The sequence below is a fragment of the Pipistrellus kuhlii genome, unplaced genomic scaffold, assembly GCF_014108245.1.
Source record: "Pipistrellus kuhlii isolate mPipKuh1 unplaced genomic scaffold, mPipKuh1.p scaffold_m20_p_5, whole genome shotgun sequence".
Classification (NCBI taxonomy): domain Eukaryota; kingdom Metazoa; phylum Chordata; class Mammalia; order Chiroptera; family Vespertilionidae; genus Pipistrellus; species Pipistrellus kuhlii.
In genome coordinates, this window is record NW_023425551.1 from 20,352,585 (window position 1) to 20,376,216 (window position 23,632).

The following is a 23,632-nucleotide window of genomic DNA, read 5'->3' on the forward strand; positions in this document are numbered from 1 at the left end:
CCATGATTGAAGTCGTTGCATTGCATTTTTCCTACCCGGTTGCTATAGAAAATAAAACTCCAAAAGTTAAAAATCTTACGTATTCTGCTTTTCACCTGCATATTTTCAGCCCCACTGAAAGTAGAAAAGTCCACTTTTATACTTTAAACTATCCTCAGAAAAGTCCATTTATTTTCCTAGTGACTGATGGCTCAACTCCTTTTCACCTGAACTAGGTTAAACATTACATTTCATTCCTTTACTCCATAAATATGGACTGGAATCTCTTCTTGGTGGTCTATTGGGCTGCACCCTTAAGGAGCTTAGAATCTAGGAGAACCTATCACTACCACACACAGTAGGAAGTACATGGAAAACATGCAAATCGCACACTGCAGTCCCTGCTAATGATACATGAAAGAACACACCGGGGTTCTATGAAAGTAAAACAAGCTGCTCTGATCCTGGAGAACTGGTTGCTATTCCTCATAACATATCAAAGCTCAGCAAAACAAATATACTCATAAGAGTAAAACCTGAGTAAACATGTAAGTTAGCATTCTGACTTGAATAGGCTCCCTACTGCTTTGTCCTCATTATCATAAAAACCATGAGAATCAATTCCCTCAAATTCCATCAGAAACTCTCTTACCAAACTCACTAAATAAAGACTGAAAGTACAGCACAGTAGCTGTGCTAACTGTACAGACTGCTACCTTTAAAGACAAAGTGAGAGAGAACAGTCTTCATTCCCATCACAGAAAAGATGAAGGAGTCTCAGCAAAGGCCGTACCTTCCGTGCGCATCTGAAGGGAACAGAACCCCTGGGGCTGGAGTTCCGCAGGGAAGCTTCTTGCTTTTCTGGCGGACTGAGGATTGACACAGCTATAAGTCCTGGAACTAAGACAACAATCCCTCCCCTCTAGGGTTTAGGTTCGGCCTGTGACTGACATCCTCAAACACAAGAGAAATTGCCAAGACTTGAGCTTTTATTGAGTGAAGTGGAGTTTTGGGCAAAGGAGTGGCATGATTCTCACGTGTTTTTTTAAGTTCACTCTGGCTGCGGGGTTGAAAATGGGCTGAGCTATGATATCAGTCCAGGTAAGACCCAAGCTGGAAGGTAGCAGTGGAGTGGTGCAAGGGAGTCAAATCCTGGAAAATATTTTAAAAATAGAGTCGAGAGGATTTTCTGACACATCAAAAGTGGGGTATGAGAGAAAAGGAGTCATATGACTTTAAGGTTTTTGGTCTAAGCAACTGGAAAGACGGATTTGCCACCTACTGAAATGAGGAAGACTGCGGTGAACTGGATGTGGGGGCAAAGGTGGGGAGGCAGGAGGTTTGATATGTTCATAAAGCCTGATAGACATCCACTTGGAAATATGGAGCAGGCATCTGGATATTCATATTTAAAGTTTAGGGGAGAGGTCTTGGCTGGAGATAGAAACTCGGGAGTTACCTGTACATCACAAGGACTAGGTTCAGCGAAGGACTCGACACTGACCAGAGAATCCTCTCAGTGTGAGTGAGCATTCTCATTGTGCGGTGAGGGAAGGACCACTTCGGCAGACAGAAGCCGGCTCTCTCATTTCTCCACGGCACATCCATACAGGCTGACCTAATTTCAGACATCACACAGAGCAGGAGACAGAGGAAGGTGGCTGACTCTTCACCCAGAGAGCATGAAGGTCACTTTCCAATGGTGAAATGAGTGGAAGGACGATTAAAGAAAACCTGGTCAAACAGTCCGAACAGCAGCCCGGAGAACCCTCTGGCATGTCATGTGCCCAGGGAGTCTCACCTATTTTAGGGGCTCCTGCATTCTCCTCGGGTCACAGGCGCGTCATTTTTTGCAGATAACGCCAACAATGGATCTATTCATCTATTTCATGAAGGCAGCTGAGGGTTGGGAGCAACTAAGACAAACTCATTCTCAGCAGAATTTGTTATCAGAAACAAAAAAATATATATAGATAGATAAAGATTTAGAATATTTGCCATTCCAACATTAACTTTCTATGGGAAGCAAAAAAGGCACTAGATAGTTCAGCTTTAGGTATTCTAGGTGGACGACTAAAAGAAGGCAAATATCAAACTAACGTTTTACATTTAAACCATGCTTCAAGCCATCAAAAAATCACTCATCTGCACTCAAGTCCTTTATGGACTCAGCATTTTTGGAGATGGACATATAATGCCATCTTTTGAGAATGCTACCTTTTTGACACATCCATTGTAATGTACTGATAATTCAGTTGGCCAATTTTACACTCACTAACCAATTCTCTCTGAGGTGAAAAATGGGCTGCCAATTACTGATAAAAAAATAATAATAATAATTAAAAAAAGGAATATAGTGAGAAGAGAAACACCCCAGTGATTAAGGAGAGCTGGGTACCAACTCCTCAGCAATCAACCTAAAGTAGACCTACGTACGGGTAACACTATCCATTGCTCCTTCTAGAGAGAAAGAGATTTTTTGTGAAATAAAATCTCTATGTAAGTATTAAACCATCCATTCATCCATCCTTCCTTCTGGATAGGAAAAGATTTTGTGAAAATAAAACAATATTATAAAAGGCACCATATGAGGTCCAAATCTTGTTTTAAATTTTTATCAAGGACTTGTTCTGCCAGGGAACACTTCCAAGGTGGAAAGATTTTGTCTCAACTGCTGTGGCAGAAAACACTTCCACTGGAGCAGTGAGAGCGGTATCAGGATACTCGCTGGCTTCCACTGCTTTCAAAATATTTGTGTTGGTTCATGCTCATTGCCAGTCTATGTGACTTACAGTACTTTGTGTTCATTTGGGTGTAGTCATACAACTATGATTCCAGAAAATGTTACAGAAGTTGGTATAAATATGCTGCAATGGAAAACCAGAAGTCTCCTCGCCAATGTGGCTCAATGGTTGAGCACATCAACCCACACACCAAGAGGTTGCCAGTTCGATTCCTGGTCAGGGCACATGCCAGGGTTGCAGAAGGCAGATAATCAATGTGTTTCTTTCTCATTCATGTTTCTACTTCTCTCCCTCTCTTTCTCGCAAATTAATAAAAATGTGTTTTTTAATATTTATTTTAAAAAGAATACCAGCAGTTATCTATCTACCCTTCTCACTAGGTAGTTTATACTATATTTGCAAATTATGGTACAAATTAATCTTTACCTCCCCAAGCCCGAGGTAAGCCTAATCAGTAACGTTATGAAGCACTTAAGGGAGGTCAGATTTAAATAGCATTGCTATAAAATAGAAACAGACTCATAGATACAGAACACAGACTGATGGTTGCCAGAGAAGAGAGGGGAATGGGTGAAAAAAGGTGAAGGACTAAGCGGTACAGATTGTCAGTTACAAAACAGTCAAGGGGATATAAAGTTCAGCATAGGAAATACCCTGTATTATAAAAGGCCTGTGGTCGTGACACCCTAATGGTGTCACAACCAAACCACCAGTCAGAGCTGTGCGGTGCAGGTGGTGCCCTCAGCTCCGCAGTGAGGCCTGGGGTTCTGCCTGTGCAGAATTTCATGCACTGGTCCTCTAGTAGTCAATAATACTGTAAAAACTATGGATGGGGCCACACGGGTACCAGTAATATCAAAGGGAATGCTTTGTAAAGCGTATGATTGTCTAACCACTATGCTGTCCACCTGAAACTAATACAAAATTGTATTGACTATAAACTGTAATTGAAAGGTAAACTGTAAGAAAGAAATACCCTGTCTGACTACATACTTGTGAGAAAATGCCCAGCATCTTACGTAAGTTGCTATTCAATACTCAGTATTTTACCAGGCAGATTCTCTTTTCACAGCCAGGGAGATCGTTACACAAGCTTACATCAATGGACAGAGTCGGGATTTATTCAATCTTCGTCGCTAATCTGGCAATTACTTTTGTTATTGGGGTCATGGTTACTAGGAAAACTCTGTAAAAAGTCTTCGGCTTTGCTTTGTGCTCAGAGTTAATCTTGAAGAAGGCGGACTCCCCAGAAGTGGGCATAGGTGGCCAGGATGGCAGCGGAGGTCTTGGGCCTGGGAGATGGGCAGGAGCCGCACGAGGGAGGGTCTCCTGGGGGGATGGGTGCGGGGGGGACCGTGCATGGCACATGGCAGGTGCCCCCGATATCCAGCAAGGAAACACTTATAACTCAAAATTCTACTGAAACATTCTGGTCAGCTTTGAGGAACTTCAGAACTATTTTGGAATATCAGCAAATTTTGGATGAATCTAGATATATAAATTAGCCACCTTAAAGATAATATTGGCCCCTTTTTTTTGCATAAAACTGGGTATTTTCTTATAGCAACAGTTTTCCAGGAAAAAGGGAAGGGACTAGAGGGGAAAGGGTCCCCTTAAAATTAGGAAAGGGTCTGAATAAAGCAAAACCTCAGTCTGGGAGTCGGCTAAGGAAGGAGAGATGAAAAACCATGGGTGCTGAGGGCTTCCACATGCTGCCTTTTCTGTCATCTCATCTCATCTCATCTCATCTCATCTCATCTCATCTCATCTCTAAGCATTTACAAGGGCTCCTTTTTACTCACTAAGGAACTTTTTCTGTTTGGACACAGAAAAGTCACTTCTCTCAGTCTGGTGTAACTCCATTTCCTCAGCAGATTTTCTGGCGACTCTGGAATCTCCTGACTCCTGCCCCTCCCCTGAAGCAGCCCTGAACCATGTGGCTGTCCGCCGCCTTCCTGTAAGAACACCTCTCAGAGAGCACAATCCCCCTTCCCTACCACCCCCTCCTCCTTCCCCTCCCTCTCCTCCTCCCCCTCCGCCTCCCAATGTCAGCTCCCTAGGCAGAGCAGGGCACCTGTCCCACTTCCACTCTGAGAGCGTCAGTGGTGATGAACCTCGAAGTTTCACTCAGTGAAATAAAAAAAGAAAAAACACGGATGTTCTCTTCTGGCCATCAAAAGAGAGCTTTTTCTCTTTTGTTTTCAAATGCTGCCTTGTGAAACTTCTCAAGAACCAACATGTAACACAGAATCTGACTTGTGAAAACCAATCTCCGCTTAAACAGAAATCCACATCGCCGATACCAGTTTGGCTCAATGGATAGAGCATCGGCTTGGGGACTGAAGGGTATCAGGTTCGATTCTGGTCAAGGGCATGTACCTTGGTTGCGGGCATATCCCCAGTAGGGGGTGTGCAAGAGGAGCTGATTGATGACTCTCTCCCATCGATGTTTCTAACTATCTCTTTCCCTTCCTCTCTGTACAAAATCAATAAAATATATATATTTTAAAAACAAACAAACAAAAAACCCAGAAATCCACATCAATTACATTTCATCGCATGATTCCTAAAGCTCACTAGATGCTATTTATACCTTTTTGTTGTAAGAAGACATTCCAAAGAGAAAGTGGCCAGGAGTGTTCACATTCCTCTTATCATGCACCCTTTACCCCTCCCTCCCCCAACAAATTAAACCCAAGTTCAAGTCAGCATGGCTATCTGTCTCAGTGGTTCCCAGGGCTAGCCATGTTTTGACTATAACAATGAAAATTCTAAACCCAATCTAAAGCAACAAAACCTGACAAATGTCATGTAATCAGCCGGTGAAGGATGAATGCTGTGAACGTCAGACCAAATAGTTTGTCATCATATTGCCTGTCGAGTAAAGACCTTCCGGTTTCAAATTCAAGCGCTCTGTATGATTTTATAATATAATTGACATTTTCCTTTCAAATTAAGAATATCCATCTTCCCACCCAGAGTCCCCGATACAAAAATCTCACCCAGCTGTTTACTCATGCAAAAGCTATTAATTGCTAACAGCCCCTCAGGTTGCTTCCAGCAGTATCTGCTTCTGATATTTACAGGAGGAAAATACATACCCGGGCATACCTTTGTGCCTGGCTGATGGTGGGGACAGGACGTCCTGAGTGGCAAACTGCCTCTATCACACTGATCCATCTGCCTTCGTCTATTAACCACCACCTTCCCTAACGCGTGTGCGGACTACTGATCACACCTTCGCAACCGGAGGGAGTTCAATCCGGCTGAGGTTTAACACAGCTCCCCCAACGGGCAATCAGAGGATAAGAAAGGGGAAGGGGGGGAAAAAAGCTACAAAAGACAGACACAGAAATCAACAAAAATAGGTAAAAACGAGACAGGACATGTTAAAAATTGAGAATTTAACTGGAACCTCTGCCAACGCTTTTGGCAATTGAAGTCATTTGATTCAGTTCCACCAAATTAGCAGGAGCACTCTCTCCGCACAGAGCATGCTCCGGAGGGGCAGACCCCAGCGCTGTGCGCTCAGGCAGCAGAGCCGGTGAACGGGTTAACCGCTCATTCATCCCTTAAGGATGGCATCTCCCAGTTCATAGTGAATCATCTGTTCAACAAGGCGATCTGGCTTCTACTGCCACACACTCAAAAGCAAGATTTTGATTAGTAGTGGGAGACAGAAGGGGAACTAGAAAGCATGACAAAGTTTTCAAGGGAGAGACAAAGGAAATACAGGGCTAGCTTTGTTTGGTTTATTAAATTTCAAGGGCTCTGCCAGGCCAGTTTGAAAAATGCATGATATCACCAGTGTGTTTATTAAAAGTGCTGCTTTAAATTGCAGATTGAGCAAGTGTGAATTCCCTTTGGTAGCGGCAGGTTATTGACTAACAATTATATGCAATTTTTGAATGAAAGGAGGGGGTGGGGGGAGAATGGCAGGACTACGGCTCTAAAGCTGCTGCTGAATGTATGACAGTAAAATGTCCGGATTCACGTGGACGCAACCTTTCCAGGTTCCCTTGCGTTTTAATTGTTCAGGTCTTTTAAGATGATGTTCAGATCAAAGAGTAAAATGGCATACACTTTGCACAAGGCTTACTTGACAGTTTATTACTGGATTTGGGAAGGGGTGGGGAACCTGCCAGAGAAGAGGGCTGCTTGCTAGCTAACTTGAAAAATGCACTTGTTTCAGCACAGAAATAACAAATCTGTTTCTGATTCCAGACATTACTTTCCAAATGCTGCTGAGGAAAGAATCTAAGGAATTCTTTTACATACACAACATGCACAAGACAACTGGAGAGCGGCCTGTGATCCGCTCCAGGGTGCACAGCGGGGAAGGAGAGAGCTGCGTTTTTAAGTATGAACTGCCCTCGCGGGAGCAGAAGCGCATGCCTGAGATAGTTCTGAGCTGTAATCTGCAACATAACTCTGCTATTATTAGACAACCTAGAGGCTTTCCTAAATCTGTAAGTTGTGAAGCAGAAAAGGATGTGGACGGGACCCTGCCATGCTGAGCATGCGGGCAGCTGGGAGACACCCGCTCCACACAATTCACCCTGTTTCCAATCCACGGAACTAGATGTCCAGCTCTTGGACGATACAGAAGACCGAAGAAAGGGGAAGAATCTAGTCCAAACACCAAAGCCAGGTTTAAATCTCTGTAGAGAATGCTGGCCGGGTAAAATCCAACATTAAATTCAGAAAATTAAGGTCCAGGATGTTCACAAAGCATGCTGAAATTATCCTTAGAACACAAAAGGACTTATACTTAATCCTTTCATAAAGAGCAATGGTCTTAAACTCAACTACACAGGGGTATCCTGCTTTACAACTTAGTAAACTATGTAATGTTAGAGCCAATGATTCAAAAGGATGTAATTTCGCATGCATCGCTTCTGTTTTATTAATACGGGGGGAGACTCGGCAACAGAATCCACTTTGGAGAGAAAGATCACAGGAGAATTCTGAACGACTGAGTCATCCAGCAGACTGAGCCATCTAATGCAACTGTTTAAATTTTTGGCTCACACTGAGTTGACTGCAGTCAACTGAGTTCAATTTTGTTTTTTGTTTTTCCCCTTCTCAGTGGGATGAGTTCATAAAGGAAACTGGATCACTTATTGGAAATAAAAAGGCACCATTTTCTGCTTTTGCGTGACTATTCATTGTGAGTATATTTTTAACCCTTGTACCTACACATACAAACCTGTCTTGAACTTGCCCTAAGTTACAAATGAATCATCAAAGCAGCTAGACTGAACAGTCATTCTTATATTCTGTCCATTAACTACATCTCCTATCAATGCTTTTTTACAATGTTATTTTACATAATGGGGTGAAGTGTTTCCCCAAAACCCACATCTATTGGGAACCTCAGAATGTGATTTTATTTGAAAACTAGAGGCCCGATGCACAAAATTTGTGCATGGGGGGGTATAGGGGAGGGATGGTGTCCCTCAGCTCATCCTGTACCCTCTCCAATCTGGGACCCCTCGAGGGATGTCCCACAGAGATCGGGCCTAAATTGGCAGTCCAGACATCCCTCTCACAATCCAGGATGGCTGGCTCCCAACTGCTCGCCTGCCTGCCTTCCTGATTGCCCCTAACCACTCCCCTGCTAGCCTGATTGATGCCTAGCTGCTCCCCTGCTAGCCCAATTGCCCCCAACTGCCTTCCCTATGCTGGCCTGATCACCCACAACTACCCTCCCCTGCCGACCATCTTCTGGCAGCCATCTCTGACCACATGGGGGCAGCCATCTTGTGTGAGAGTCAATTTGCATATCATCTCTTTATTATGTAGAATTATATAGGATAGTCTTTGCAGATGTAATCAGTTAATATGAGATCATATATTGGAGTAGAGTGGGCCCTAAATCAAAGGACTGCTGTCTTTATCGAGCAAACCACCTGACAGAGACACAGGGAGACACACAGGGAAGACAGAGCCAGAGATGCGGCCACATGCCAAAAAAAAACCTGAGGCCTCAGAAACCAGAAGAAGCATGGAAAGACCCTCCCCTAAAGGCTTCAGAGGGCACCTGGCCTCGCCAACACCTTGATTTTGAACTTCAGCCTCTAGAACTGGGAGAGAAGAAATTTCTGTTTTAAACTACTCAATGGTCATTTGTTACAGCAGCTCCAGGAAACTAATACGGATTTGTTTAGCCACTAACCCGTGTCAGTTGGCCAATGCTTTGCTTACCAGTCTACAAGAAGATTACTGTAGGACATGCGATGAAATGTCTAGGTACTTGTACAGCTGTTTGACATTGTGGCAATAGCCCACAGCACATGATTTTATGTTTTACAAAATATCTGCCTGTGATGGATTGGAAATTAGAAGTAGGAAACAGTCTTCAGAGTTAGAGATGCACTACAAAGATCGTTAATATTCATAAAGATGAACTGGTGTACTCTGCAATTAAGAAACTTACCATCTGAATCATCTCGGAGAAACTTAGTTAGGTTCCATGCAGTTTTAGTGGTAAAAATATTTCATTCTGATTTTTTGAACAAAGTAAACCATGGATAGTATTCGATATGTGCATGGTAGTTTGCTATGGACCATGTTATTTGATTAGCCAGAAGCTCACTTCCCAGACCACACTGGGCCATCCATTGATTATGCAGGAAAGGAACAACAAACACATCGTGGCTTTGTTAACCACGGGGACCTTGGCAGAACTTGAGAGAACATCCTCCCGGAGACTGGGAGCTCAGGCACTGCTCATCCAAAATGAACTTGGGTGGAGTGGGCGTAGCTGAGCTACTTCAATGGCAACAGCAGAGAGTGATTCTAACTAAATGAGCTATTACCCTGACAAGAGAGATAAAGATGACATCTCTCTTTACAAGAAGGCATTTTTTTTCTAGCACCAAATCAACCCAAAGCTGAGTAGACCAGACTTCAGGGAAAAACAAAAAATAGCCTAAATGGAGAAAAGGAAACGTGCATCCGTGTGGGAGGCTGTCTGGTGTGAATGTCTTCTTTAAACAAAAGAAATGCACAGGAACACAACGTAACCCCAAAGAAGGGCAGCCGTTTCCTTTCAAGTCTATGCAAATCATAACCGCAGACTCCACAGCCCTTAGGATCTCAGCGAGCCACAGAAACAGGCCAGTTAGTGAGACCTGAGAGTGCCTCCCCCAGAGGGGAACACACACAGGGAGAACACAGAGCACTGCGAGGAGCCCTTGGTATCCCTGTGTTGAATCTCAATCTCCATTACTTCGGCCTGGGGTCGCCTCATCTGTAGCACAAAGGGCAACCCAAGCATCATTACTGTAAGCCAAGAGGCTACACATCCCAGGAAGAGAGCAAATGCCAACTGTTTGTCCTGGCTGCTGGGAGAGCGGGAGTGGGCTTTAATGGGGACTTTGGATTCCCAGTTAGACACACACACTTCAGCATAAAAGTACTTACTCTGTTGTCATCACATGCCATTCACCTAACTTTCTAAACTGTCCTCCTAAGTTTCCACGGAAACTAAGAGTCCATGAAGTTGATAGATTCTTTAATAAAGTGGAATTGCTGTTATGGGAATGGGTGGAGACAAATATGTTGAAGCTGCAAAAGTCATACCCTGCAACAACTCCACACCTGCATTCAATTAAAAACCTAAACCTTAAGCTATCATTAGATCATAATGATTTCAACTGCACTGTGGAAATTACTCTAGGTTAGCAAGCAACCTCATCCAATAAAACTGCATGTTGGCTCTGACAGTTACATTCTTAAGACAACAGCTTAAAAAAAAAACAACACAAACTTTTTTTTACAAAAATGAACTCATAATTCATTTAATCTACAATTATTTTTCAGAAGTATTCAAATTCATTTGAGCCTTCTGAACTCCTTAGAAATCTACTGCAACTCGATAATCCCTATAGTATATATTAATTTAATTCTTTGGAAGAGAAAAATGGGATGTTTTTTCTTGTTCTTACCCCCTCAGTTTTATCAAATTTGTACCAACTGTATAAACAAATATCCAAAACTCAGTTTAATATTAAAGACGTGGGTGGTTTTTAAGATGCCAAATTAGGGTTAAAGTCTGTAAAGGTTCAGTCTAGAGAATCCATGTCTTTCCTCATTAATAGACTGAGGACAAAGGAATAGTTAAACAAAGCAAGCCGGGACCAGTTTATTTCCAAAAATTGAAAAGCTGTCAAGAATTTCACATCAACAGAATGACATACACTCAAAGAAATGAACAAAATAATCTATTCCAGTTCTGAGGAAATTCATTTTCACTCCCCCATTCCAGCAATCTCATAGACAAACACACTCACTCTCAAATGCCTAAATTAATTGCATTCTGACAAGAGTTGGAAGAAAAACAGAGTTGAAGAAAGAAAATAATTGCCTCAAAAGAGAAAATACACTCTCCCCTAATCAGAAAATCACTACATGCACTCATATATTCACCGTGTTACAGTACTTGAGAAATAATACCATCCTTACATGGCTAGAATAAGAACTGTGTCTACAGTAAAATTAACTTCATTCCTGATTCACACAAGAAAGCTGATAGCAATAGAACTGTTTGCCCCTTCGAGTCATTCTGACCCTTGCCGTGGGCAATTGACTCATCACACGCAAGCTCCCTAATAGGATTTATACTACCATTGTAAACTATTCCCACTTTCATTAAGTTTCCTTTCATTCTAAACTTTTAACTACTTTTGTCTATGACAAAATATATACGAAACACACCCAAAAAGTTCTGGAGAACTATCTTTTCTGTCTAAAACAAAATTCCATCTCCCCAGCAGGAGGTCCTTTCTTCCTGTTTGCAACAGACTAAGAACAATGACTTTTTTCACTTTCATACTTCTCCAAACTCCCTCACACTTTGATTTTCATAGAGCCAGCCCTGCGGTCTGGACTTGGGATGCTCAAGGACCATCTTTCTAACGGAGACCCTCACCACCCACCGGGACCAGGAGCCCCCTCACCTTTCAGGCAGAACATGGTGGAGCAGTCCCATGGAGGGGCCGTGCTCTGCGGCGAGCCGCCTGCAGTGCTAGGCACAGCTGTCTCCCAGCCCACCTCCCCAGCGCTCCCTGCCAGAGCAAGCGCGGGGCAGCCGGCCAGCGCCTGCGATTACAGGAAGCCACTGCCCAATCCCCGGCTTTCTGGCCCAGCCGCTGACACCTCCCTATCTCCCAGGCGTGGTTTCACACCACAGAATCAGCCGGGATCATCTGGGGAAGTGAGGGGCGCAGGGGTGAGCCGCTGCTGCTCACAGGGTCCAGGGGAGCAGAGCGGTGCAGGGCAAGTCCGCGGGCCTGCCGGTCACAGTTTCCACTGCAGCAGATGCGGCAGCTCATGTGACCCACGAGGCAAAAGCAGAAATCACTGGATTCAGTTTAACTGTTTGCTATGAATGACGACTATCCTTGGACTTCATTATTCCAATACTCTAACTTTTTTTTTTTTATTGATATCAGACAACTCACGGACTGGTCCACAGGCAGTGCTAAACCTTAGCGTTGAGACCGCATGCAGTTGCCTGGGTCTCAATAAAGGGGTGCGTGTAGGGGAAGTGCTGGTGACACTGAGGGAGCGCCACGAAGTGCTGACTATGGTTCCTATCACCACTCCTGTCACTCAGCTTGAGGGTGAGGACAAAAAATGTGAAGCGTGTTATGCTTGTAGGGCCCTGCCGTTTTTCCAGAGGAGGCAACGAAAATAAATGTCCCCGAGTTGGCATCCCAGCAGGTGAAGGTCTAACTCTACTGCAGCCACAATCAGATCATGACATTTCTCCCCTCCCCTGGGAAGCTACATCCACTCTGGTGAGTGAAGGGCTTTAACGAAGTTCTCATTTTAAAAAATGGCCAGTTAGCATCAGAAGTCTACGTCCCTTTACTTAGAAACTCTTTAACAGGTTAAAAGGCGAGAGAAGAGAAACGGTCTCCTAACGTGGCCTGGGGAACACCCTGCTTGAAGGGCAGTCTGACAGTGAGTGGCCCACAGCCTCCAGAGCCCCCTGGTCACAGGAAGTGGCCATTGTTCCCAGGGCCCGTTGCTGTGTGCAGTCTTCCTTTCGACTCCACAGGATGCAGGAAACTGACTCATAGGAACCATCTATCTGTCTGTGTCCTGGGGTGCTGGCTGCAGCCCTAGGTACACAGTATGGATGCTCCATGGCTTCGGATTTGCACAGAAGGTGCAGCATATCCTCGCTGGGTGTCTGCTCCTCACCTCCTAGTATCCCCAGCAGCACCCAGTTAATGTTTCCTACCGCAAGGAAGTCATTGTCCTTGTTGCTATAATCGTAAAAAAATAGCAGAGCCCTAGCTGGTTTGGCTCAGTGGATAGAGTGTCAGCCTGCGAAGTGAAGAGTCCCAGGTTCGATTCTGATCAAGAGCACATGCCCAGGTGGGGGAGGAGGGGCATGCAGGAGGCAGCCGATCAATGATTCTCTCTCATCATTGATGTTTCTATTATATCTCCCTCTCCTTTCCTCTCTTAAATCAATAAAAACATATTTTTTTAAAAAAAATAGCAGAGATCCCTAGCCAGAGCTCACTGGGATGAAAAAATCCTGCATGTGGAATGACAGTGATATTAGTTCTTAGAACACAGCTGGAAGGAAGCTTATAGCTCTTCTCATTGGTAGACTGGTTCAGCGATGAGGCAACTTGCCCAACTAACCAGTGGCTACATCAAGATCAAAGCTAAATCACCTGACTCGGCTTTTTCCATCTCACCATGTGACCCTCTCATGGATGGCTGGAGTCATACCTTGTCCTTGCCTGTCTTGAGTGGTCTTCGATGCAATGTAGGAATTACGAAGGTACTCCTGGATGTATTCTCATGGGGTAGATATAACTTTTGAAATTGCACACAGAGCGAGAAACTCTACAACTCGGAGAGTTAAGACTTCTGAACATAGGTTAGTAGACGGAGTTTGGGTGGTTATATGCTCCTAATAGCACTCTATGAATACTCACAGTTAAACCTTTTAATATTGACAACTTTATTGCTGGAAAGAACACCGAGTTGAAAAGTAAAGAGAATGTGATTGCAGCTGCATCTGTAGCTTTATTTAGCTGATCTTTAGAGCAGTTCATGGCCTATAAATGTGGGGGCTAAATTAACTCTAAGATTCTATCCTTCTAGCCAATTCCATTAATATTTTGCTTTGACACAGATAGCCTGTATATTAATATAATATATATAAGCATTTTGTTAGGGGCATTATCTCAAGGAAAAAGACAATTCTTGCCTTCTCATGGTTTAGTGCAAGAAGTGGGTGAATGAACAACTATAATGCAATGTGATAACATACAATACACAACATCAATAATGATCAACAAAGCTCCTTGCCTATTACCATCTAACTAAGCTGCTCTTCCTAGCCAGGTGAAAACATCCATAATTTAATGTAATAGGCTGCATGGTGTCCCCCCAAATTCCTGTCTACCCAGAACCTCAGGATGTGATCTTACGTGGCAATAAGGTCCTTGCAGACGTACTTAAGGTAAGAATCAGGATGAGATGGCACTGGATTAGGATAGTGGTAAGGAAAATAAGAGACAGGAGAGGACCCACAGAGACACAGAGAAGGCCGGGTGAAGATGGCAGCAAAGATTGCAGTTATGTGGCCACAAAGCAAGGAACACCTGGACCACCAGCACTGGGAAGAGGCCGGGAAGGATTCTCCCCTAGAACCTTGGGAGCGAGTGTGGCCCTGCTGACACCTTGATTTCCAACTTCCAGCCTCCTGGGAGAATGCATTTCTGCTGGCTTAAGCCACCCATTTGTGGTGATTTGTTACAGCAGCCCCAGGAAACTAATCCATTTAGCAAGGTAACAATTATAGCAGAGGGGCGTGATTTTTTATTTCTCTTTAAAACAACTTCAATTCATGGTTACATGGGCTTAAAAACCTATTTTTCCCATACTGCTGAACTCACTGTGTCTATATTTTCAATGGAAAAAATAATCTTCCTATAACACTCATAATCAGCACAAATACCATCTTCTTTACATTGGTGAAATTATAAGTATCCCCATCTGAAAAGTTCACAGCATTAAACTCAAACAATGGCAATAGAATAGGTATTTTACTAACATAGAATATAAGAGTATCATTTTTTTTTAAATCCCTCATTTTCACTATCAAACAAGTGTGAATATGTTTGAGAAATAAAACATAAGACACGCTATAATCATTTTTTTTTCAAACTAGGAAGAAAAAGAATTATCCATTCAAATTATTATCTGCCACTACTGATCATTCCTACTGAGTCTGAAAAGTAAATACTGAGGAAGCTGGGGAGCGGGTCCAGGATGATGAATGCTCACAGAGTTTACAGCCCGATGGGCAGGACAAAGGCCTTGTCTTTGCCAGCCATGACCTTAGAGCAGCAACCACTGTTCTCCCTTGTAGGATTACAACATCTAGCATCATGTTAAAATTTAACATTATTATCTCAGCCAGAGGGAGTGGTGGCCACACAAACAACCAAAATATTTTAGAGACTTATTGTCCTCCAAACCACTGCAGTGTTATGAAATTTATGTGCTGAAATTTTGTTTGTTTCAATAAAATACTGGGGATATGGGTAAATTAGAAATAAATTTGCACAATGCGTAGAATTGGTGAGTCTAGAGGGCACAAAAGTCTACTTTGTTCCTGACGAAACCCAAAAACACAAGAGAAATAGGCAAACCATACCTTCTCCCTGTGCACCCTGACTCTTCACAAAAGCCAGGCAAAGATGGAAAGAACCTTCTCCATACCCAGGTAAGAATAGGTTCCACATTTACTAGGAAAGTATTCCACGCTGGGCAAGGCCTGCTTTCATATCTCTCTGTATGCATCTCAGTGCTTCAAAAGTCAGAGACTAAAGACATATTCCCAGTCACCACCTCCCATTTTCCTCTATACTGCAGGAGACTGAAGATGCTGAACCCCCGATACTTTAACATCAGAAGGGCCCTGGCTAGTGTGGCTCAGTTGGCTGGGCGTAGTCCCATGTGCAACAAAAGGTCACAGATTCAATCCAGTTAGGGCACACGCCCAGGTTTCAAGCTCCATCCCCAGTAGGGGGCGCAGGAGGCAGCTGATTGACATTTCTCCCTCTCCCTTCCTCTCTCTCTAAAATCAATAATACTTTTAAAAAAATATTTTTTAAAAAGAAAGAGAAGAACCAAGTTAAGCCAATTCTCTGTCATAGAAGCCACACTGTTGGCCAAGGGTAAATGTGAACATCTCACCAAAGTGTGAGAATGTGCACTTCAGTTTTCTAAGCAGTTCTAGAATACTTCGGTTTTTAACAATATTCTGAATTTCTCATTTAAGAGAATTACTGTCTAGGTTTTTCCATATATATATATCTTTGCTACTCCAGAGAAAGACAGGAAAAAATTTAGCATTACAACTTCACATTGGCTAATTGCACGTTTCCCCGGTGACTGTAAAACTGGTCCTGGTTTAGTGCCCCCCTCTGGTCACCTCCATAGGCAACATCAGTTCATCACAGGGAAATCTGGGACACAGGTCTTTGTTCGAGACACTTCCTCTCCCTGCATCCTGTTTAATTTTTCTGCACTCTGAACCCAAGGGCGACCTCAGCCTCTTCACAGTCACTCTTCTCTTAGGAGAGGTCTGAATCCTGGCTTGTTAAAGGAACAGGTTATTCTAGGTTATTTTATGCTGGACACAAACCAGCCACAGAGCTCCAAAGCACCGGCAAATATTTCTCTGGGGTTCTCCAATGGCTTCTGGCCTAAGGGAGCTTCATTCATGTCACTAAATGTCCTCCCAGAATCAAAGGAGCTCTGCACTAATTGGCCATTTTTAAATACGCACTCCTGAGCCCATTCTTAAGGCTATTTCCTCCCCTCTCTTTGGCCCTCTTCACAACCAAGCCTGGATTTCTTGACATCACAACCAAGAAAGCAGCCCTCATTTGACCCTTTATCATGAAATTGTCTCTTATCATATCCAAGGAAGCCTAGTTCTTCTCCTAATACCTAAATGAGTTGTTTTTTTTTTCTTTTTAAGAACCTTTGAGTTACTCCGGTTCCACTTTCCCAGGGAGTGTAACCATGCGTTTCCAACTTGACCTGAGCTCTTAGCTTAGATAACCTCACAGGCTCTCTTGCTGTCTATCTTAGGATCCAGCAGAAGGAGTCCTTACTCTGCAGCCTTGCTCCACTCATCCCACCCTGATGTAGCTTCAAAAGGCAGTGCCTGTGGCTGAGAGCTTTCTTTTGGCTATAATACTCCTTCAGACCTTTGTAGCAGTTACTTTTTTTCTTTCCGAGCCTAACCCCTTACTCTACCTTCATACATTCTACATCTTTCCCAAAGAGCTCCAATTGCTCCATTCTCTCCCTTAAGAAAAAAAAAATCATGTTTCTAGCTTATGTGAAAAACACAAGGTCAGGATGAATCCCCAAGTCCCCACTGAGCAATAAAGGCCCTTCTTTTCCCAACATTTCTGGCCACATCTCCCATTAAGTGGCCTTGCGAGTCTTTGCGCCACATTCCATGTGGTCTTAAACCTCCACTCTTCTCGCTCAAGCCATCATTCCCTTTGTCTGGAATGCAGGCCCCACCCCACTTTTTATTTCTCTTAAGCCTCCTCTGACCACTCTCCTCTCCCCCAGCAGAATCAATCCCTCCTTGGGCTATGCCACCGTGTTTTTGTTTTTGTTTTAATCTTCACCTTAGGAGATTTTTTTTCCATTGCATTTTTTACAGAGAATGGAGGGGAGGAAGAAGGAGGAGGAGAGAGAGAAATATTGATTGGTTGCCTCTCATTTCTACCCCGAATGAGGCCAGGGATTGAGCCTGCAACCAAGGTACATGCCCTTGATCGGGAATCGAACCTGCAACCCTCAGGTCCATGGGCCAATATTCTAACCACTGAGCAAAAAGGCACCATGGTTCTTTACTTATGCAGCTATCATAGTGCCACAATTCCATCTGCATGCCTAAAATGAGAGTTCCACAAAGTAGGAACTTGTTCATTCACACTTAACCTACAAGGCCCTGTGGGGTGCCCGGAACATAATAGATGATCACTGTCCTCAGCATAAGCCAGAATTACTATCACTTTATATTTCATCCAAAAACACATAGCAAAATGTTAAAAGAATATGTATAAAACTTGGGTGAGGTATCTATCTAATAGCATAATGATTCCTGGGAAAGTCATAAAAATATTTAGCATATTCCTTAAAATTAAATAAATACTATTTTTTCCTACATAAAATTGTACTTATTGAAACTCATTATTGAATAATAGTTACTGATCATTAAAAACTAAACTTATGGTAGAATATTTGTAAACCATAATTTCTTTAGAGATTAATAATCTATCACAATATATAAATATCAAATCATTATGTTATATATATGAAACTGATATAATATTATATGTCAATTATTTTTCAATAGAAATATATTATTTTAAAAATTCATGGTCTATAGAGGCCTCATTTTCAAACCCATGAACACAGATACCATTCTCAAGGCAAGTTCGCCAAAGCAAACTCAGAAAACAGTTTTCCTGCTCTCATTCAGCCTAAATTAAATGTTTGAAGGATGATGGACATGGGAAGGAAAAAATAATTTTTCTGGAAATATTATGTCAGAATGTTGAAGTCAGTGTGACCAGCTGGAGGGAGGATACAAATAATGTCATAATAATGACCCCCAATCCCCTTTAGTGGCTTTGTTTTTCCCTTATAAAACCACTGGAGTCTAATTTAATTCTCTTAAAGCTCTGCCGTTTTCTGTAGACCTAACAAATATGTGTTATATTTTAGAGAGTCCAAGTTAAAGCACATATAAATAACCTCGTTTCAATTACTATTTTAAAACATTGAGGGTTCTAATTCTTGGAATGATAAATATGTACACTCATTTAGGTCTTGTATAATTTCCTTTTGTAATGTCTTGTAGTTGGCTCATTGTTCACTAAATGTATTCCTAAGTATTTCTGTGTGTGAATGGAGGCATTCTCCAAATTTCATTTTCTAATTATTTAGTGTTAGTACAGAGAAACACAATTGATTTTTGTATGCTTCTCTTATATCCTGCACCCCTGCAATGTTCACTTATTAGTCTAGTAGCTTTTGGGGGAATTACCTAAAGTTTTCAAAATACACCACTGTGGTCAATGAATAAAGAAAGTTTTACATCTAAAAAAAACTCTTATCCTTTCATGCTATCTATTTCATCACTATGCTCCTTAAGGAATCGACTCCTAAAATACCATATTAATGACAAGCCCTCCCCAACAAAAAGCAACTAACCTAAAATAGACTATTTGTATCATTTTTTCCTAAGCATCTGAGTACTCTAAGGAAGTTAAAACAATAACCAACCTTCAACTATGGAAACAGGTGCAACTCTCCTGCCCACACAATCCCCATCCTAATCATTCTACAGAGAAATCAGCCTACAGATCAGAATTATTCAAGATCCCGAGGCAGCCAACCAGGAGCAACCCAAGTTCTGCCACCCTTACGTGTTAATAGAACATCAGCTCATAACCAGAGACAGTACCAACTGAACTACAACTACTGTGAATCATCAAGCAAAACATAGAAGTTAAAAGGAAGACATACAATAAGTGCCCAGCCCCCGGATAACTTTTTATTATTCTGATACTAACCTTAAAATTTGTAAATTTAAAATATTTTATTTTTAAAAGCCAACTCTATATTTTAAAACCCAAATTTCATTTTCTAATTATTTAGTGTTATTTCTACACAAAAAAGGTAGTTTATTTCTGAAATACCACATTCTCCAACTTTTAACCCACTTAAGCCTTGGCGACAACGGTGAAAGGAAGGAGCTAATCATTTCCCTTTCAGCTGCCAAGTCTTCTTTCTGAGCAGCCAGGCAGCCTGAAACTTCCCAGGAATAGCGAGTTATTTCAGAACCCATAGGACTTACAACAATAATGGTTTGAGGAAACCGCAGCGTTTAGGTTCATTCAGTCTTGTCCCCTGTTCTTAGCAGTTTAAAAATAAGCAAGAAAATGATTCTTCAATTTGGCAGGCCAATTCCAGGGAGGCGTCCTGCCACAGTGCATGATAATCACAGAGTTACAAGGTCCACAGAGGACAGCTTTCCACAGAAACAGCTTTTTCTGGACCTCCTCTTTGATCGCCAAACTGATCTGAGCCTTTTTCATTTTTGTCTTATCTCTTCTTCTCTTCTACCTTCCTTCCCTTTCCTCCTCTCTCTCTCTCTCTCTCTCTCTCTCTCTCTCTCTCTCTCTCTCTCTCTCGATCAGTAAGTTAAATCTAATAGAAGTCTGCAATTCTGCAGATGATAATGGCTGGCATTTTCGTTCCATTTTTATTTAATGCATCTCTGCAAGTTCAGCTTTTAATGATAATAATTCTACAACCCCTCAAAAGGGGGGGGGGGGAGCTACATGTCAAACAGTAATACTAAGTTTAAAGTTTGAGAATGCACTTATTTCTTCAGAGGCAGGTGTGCTTTTGACAGCTCTATTAAGTTATTCCACTGTCTCTAAGGATTTCAGTTGACACAAAGGAAAGGCTGCAGCCCGGGGCCCTTGGGGTTTTCTGTTTGTTTTGGGGAGGTTTTGTTGTTTTTCCCAATTCTTTGAAAGCTGAATAAATTTTGCTTTTGTGGGTGGAATCAAAGTTACCCCAGAGAGCCTGATGTCCCTCTTTGCCCCTGCTCTCGTTAGTGAGCTGCTTGTCCTAGGCACGTCTATTTAGAAAACTTCTGTGTACTACAGCGTGAATGAAAAGCTTCCCAAACCTGCTCTGAAAGGTCAGCAAAGGAATGTGTCACTTGACCTTCACAGGGCAGTCAGGAATGCCAGAATTGAAGAAACGAACAGAAAGGACACCATCTCAATACTGTTTAGGAGAGGGGAGAGGAATGTCAGGGCACAGCCTCACTGGGCCACTGTGGGTTGTGGGGTCTTAAGCAAACTAACTGGCCTCCCTGGACCCCCGCTTCATCGGTCACAGACATCAGACAGGGCTATCTCTGAGGTGCCTTCCAGCCCCAATAAGTTAGCCGTGTTTTGTTAAGGTGACTCTACTTGGATCCCTTCACACGGCCAATTTGGGGGATATATGCAAATATTTACTCAAATGCTCTCAAATGGCACCGAGAGAGAAAAATATGTGGTCACTGCTTCAATAAACCCTCTGTCTAAATAACAGCTACAGTTCGTTTCTCTGATTAGGTGTACACAAAATGGTCAGAATTCTCTGAAATTCTGCTTCATCTGGAAAGGAAGACATCCACAGCTGCCATCATCTCTGAAATTTTACATCCAAAACACACAGTAAACGCTGGGCATCAAAAGCTTTGGCTACAAGGAGTGAGCAGCTTCTATCAATTCTCTAATGTTTGGAGAATAAGAGAAAGCGTAACAGTGCTTTCTGAAATTGTTGTGCTTTTCTCTGAGCCTCAATTCTTGAATCACACAAAACAACTTCATTTTAATCTCTACTTTCAATTTATTCAAATTGCATACAAACATTTTTGCAGTTTTCCTGTCTGTAAATCAAAGTATTCACAGAGCAACTACTGTAGGCCTAGGATGCAAAATGGGAACTGTGGCATTTCAACCTCATCTATTAAAAGATCATGTTAATTCTGAATATCGGGATATAGTGGTTTATTAAGAAATCGCAAAAAAAAAAAAAAAAAAAAAAAAAAAAGCAGAGTCCAATCAGCTTTTTCAGTCACATTTTATATAATTCCCACTTGTGTTAATGAAGATCAAATGTCATTTAAAGTTATTGGCCAAAAATATTTAGTGGAGTAGAGGTGGTTTCAGATAATATTAATTATTCAGAGAAATATGTTTTATCTTCACCACTTTTTTACTTTTCTATAAGCAGATAATGTGAAGAAAAATATGAAATTGAAGATACGGGGAGATTTCACCCATATGAAAAACAAAAAAAATATATGTGGTGTCTAAATATTAGACGGAGAGAAGAGAAGGGAGGGAGAGGAGAGAATGTGAACTTAACAAGTTATTAGAGAATGTGAATAATAGTGAAACAAAGCTTAAAAGTTATACTTGCTTATTCAGTGAAACAACGCAGTAATCCTACTTGAAAACTCAGTGTTACAGAAGTGTTTAAAAGTTAACGTTTACAAAAAGAACTGGGATGCCCAAATATAGACACAATCCCACACATTAACACAAACATGTCCTTCATTCAACTGAACTAACATAAGAGCCAACAGAGGATAGACGTGTAAGAAACATACTTAACGCATAGTACAGTAACATCCCACTTATCGAGAGATCACTTTTCTGACCAGCTCAACCGCTCAAAATACAGTCAAAAGGTCAAAATGGTCTCTGACTAGATAGCATCTCTCCCAGGGCGGTGGCTCGGGTCAACACTGTTGTAATCAAGCGGATTGCCCAGAGCCTCCACACAAGCTAACGCATTAGAAACAACAGACCAGAGAGTGGTGGGGACAGGAGGCAGGCATGGCTGCAAGTGGGGAAAGAGAAGCTCTGCCTACAGCTCATGTGGGATAAGAGGCATGCACTGGAGACCCACTTCACACCCCCGCAAAGATCCGTGCAGGCCTCCAGAGCCACCAGGGCATCGCCGGGTTACTACAGGGTTCAACGACTATTCATGGTGACACCAAGACATCAAAAGCAGGTTTAACTGTGCTCTGTGGGCTGAGCAGAGATGTGGCACCCTGTCACATCAAGAGTGTGGGACTAAGTCACAAAAAAGTAGATTCAAGTCCCGTCTACAGCATTACTATCCATAAGGCTGTAGGCACGTCACTTATCTTTCAGAGGCTGCTTTCTCTTCTCACCACAAAAAGGGCCATGCCATCTGTCCTGCCCATGTCACAGGGCTGTCACAGCAATGACATGAGACTAACCAGGTGTGACTGCGGAGGACACCAAGACCTGCAATCAAGACTCTATCTGCAGAGTATACTTCAGAAAATAAGTTTTTTCTTTTAAAAAATATATTTTGAAATTTTTTTAAATACTGAAAGATGAATGAGACAAACTTTGGTTATACGAAAACTAGAGGCACAGTGAACAGATTCATGCACCAGTGGGGTCCCTTGGCATAGACTGCAGGCATCGGGATGAAACCGGCAGTCTGACACCCCCGAAGGGTCCCGAAGTGTGAGAGGGCACTCTGCAGAGTTGCTGTTGCTCGGCAGCTCCTACATTGAGCATCTTTCCCCTGGTGGTCAGTGCGCATCATAGCTACCGGCCAGTAGTTGGCTGGTTGCTTAGGGTGTGTGTGTGTGTGTGTGTGTGTGTGTGTGTAAATAAATAAAAGGCATATTCTTCTAACATTTTATATAAGCTAACATGTAGTCCATATGATCGAAATTTAGAAACGTATCTCTAACTAATCATCACTTTTTTATAATAGCTTTGTTTCAAAGAAAGCGTAACTTTTCTTCCAGTTCAGACAGGCTCTCTGACTCAGAGAGGCCATGGCCCAGCCATTCGAAGGTAAAGTTAAATGGAATGAACTTTCCAAGGAATCTTCCCCTATGGGGAACGGACAATAGGTCAGCAGGCAGAATGACAGAGGCATCTCCAGAAGAAGGCAGAAATTGGACAGGCATTGCTATTCATGAGCTCTCCCTTGGGTGGGTGAGCAGCTGCAAGCAGTCCTCGGAGTGCATTAGCGAGGCTCCGTGCCACTGTGCTCCAGCAGGGACACGGTGCGTGCTGCGGCTCCTCCGTCCTGCCCGCTAATGCCCCAGCACTTCCCTTTGTTCATCGGCACAGTCTGGGCTCGGAGCAAGTAGGGAGACCTAGATGTGGACTGATATAGTGCATGCATGCTCAGGCGCTTGTTGTCCTTGGTCAGTTCTCAGACCAGACAGGTTTCTGAGATTCACCCCTGATGCCACTGCATCT

At 42.6% G+C, this 23,632-nt stretch overlaps 1 protein-coding gene across 5 annotated transcripts in view; it reads right to left on the reverse strand.

The window, feature by feature from the left end:
- Positions 1–23,632, reverse strand: part of NHSL1 (NHS like 1) — a 191,560-nt gene that overhangs the window by 76,073 nt on the left and 91,855 nt on the right. The window contains exon 1 of one of the 5 annotated variants that reach the window (XM_036415173.2): positions 11,687–11,813. The exons of the other annotated variants lie outside the window; for them this stretch is intronic. Within the exon in view, the coding sequence (XP_036271066.1) occupies positions 11,687–11,702 (16 nt within the window). The 5' untranslated portion in view covers positions 11,703–11,813. Of the gene's footprint in view, positions 1–11,686; positions 11,814–23,632 lie in introns of those variants that run through there. 5 annotated transcript variants of the gene reach the window in all.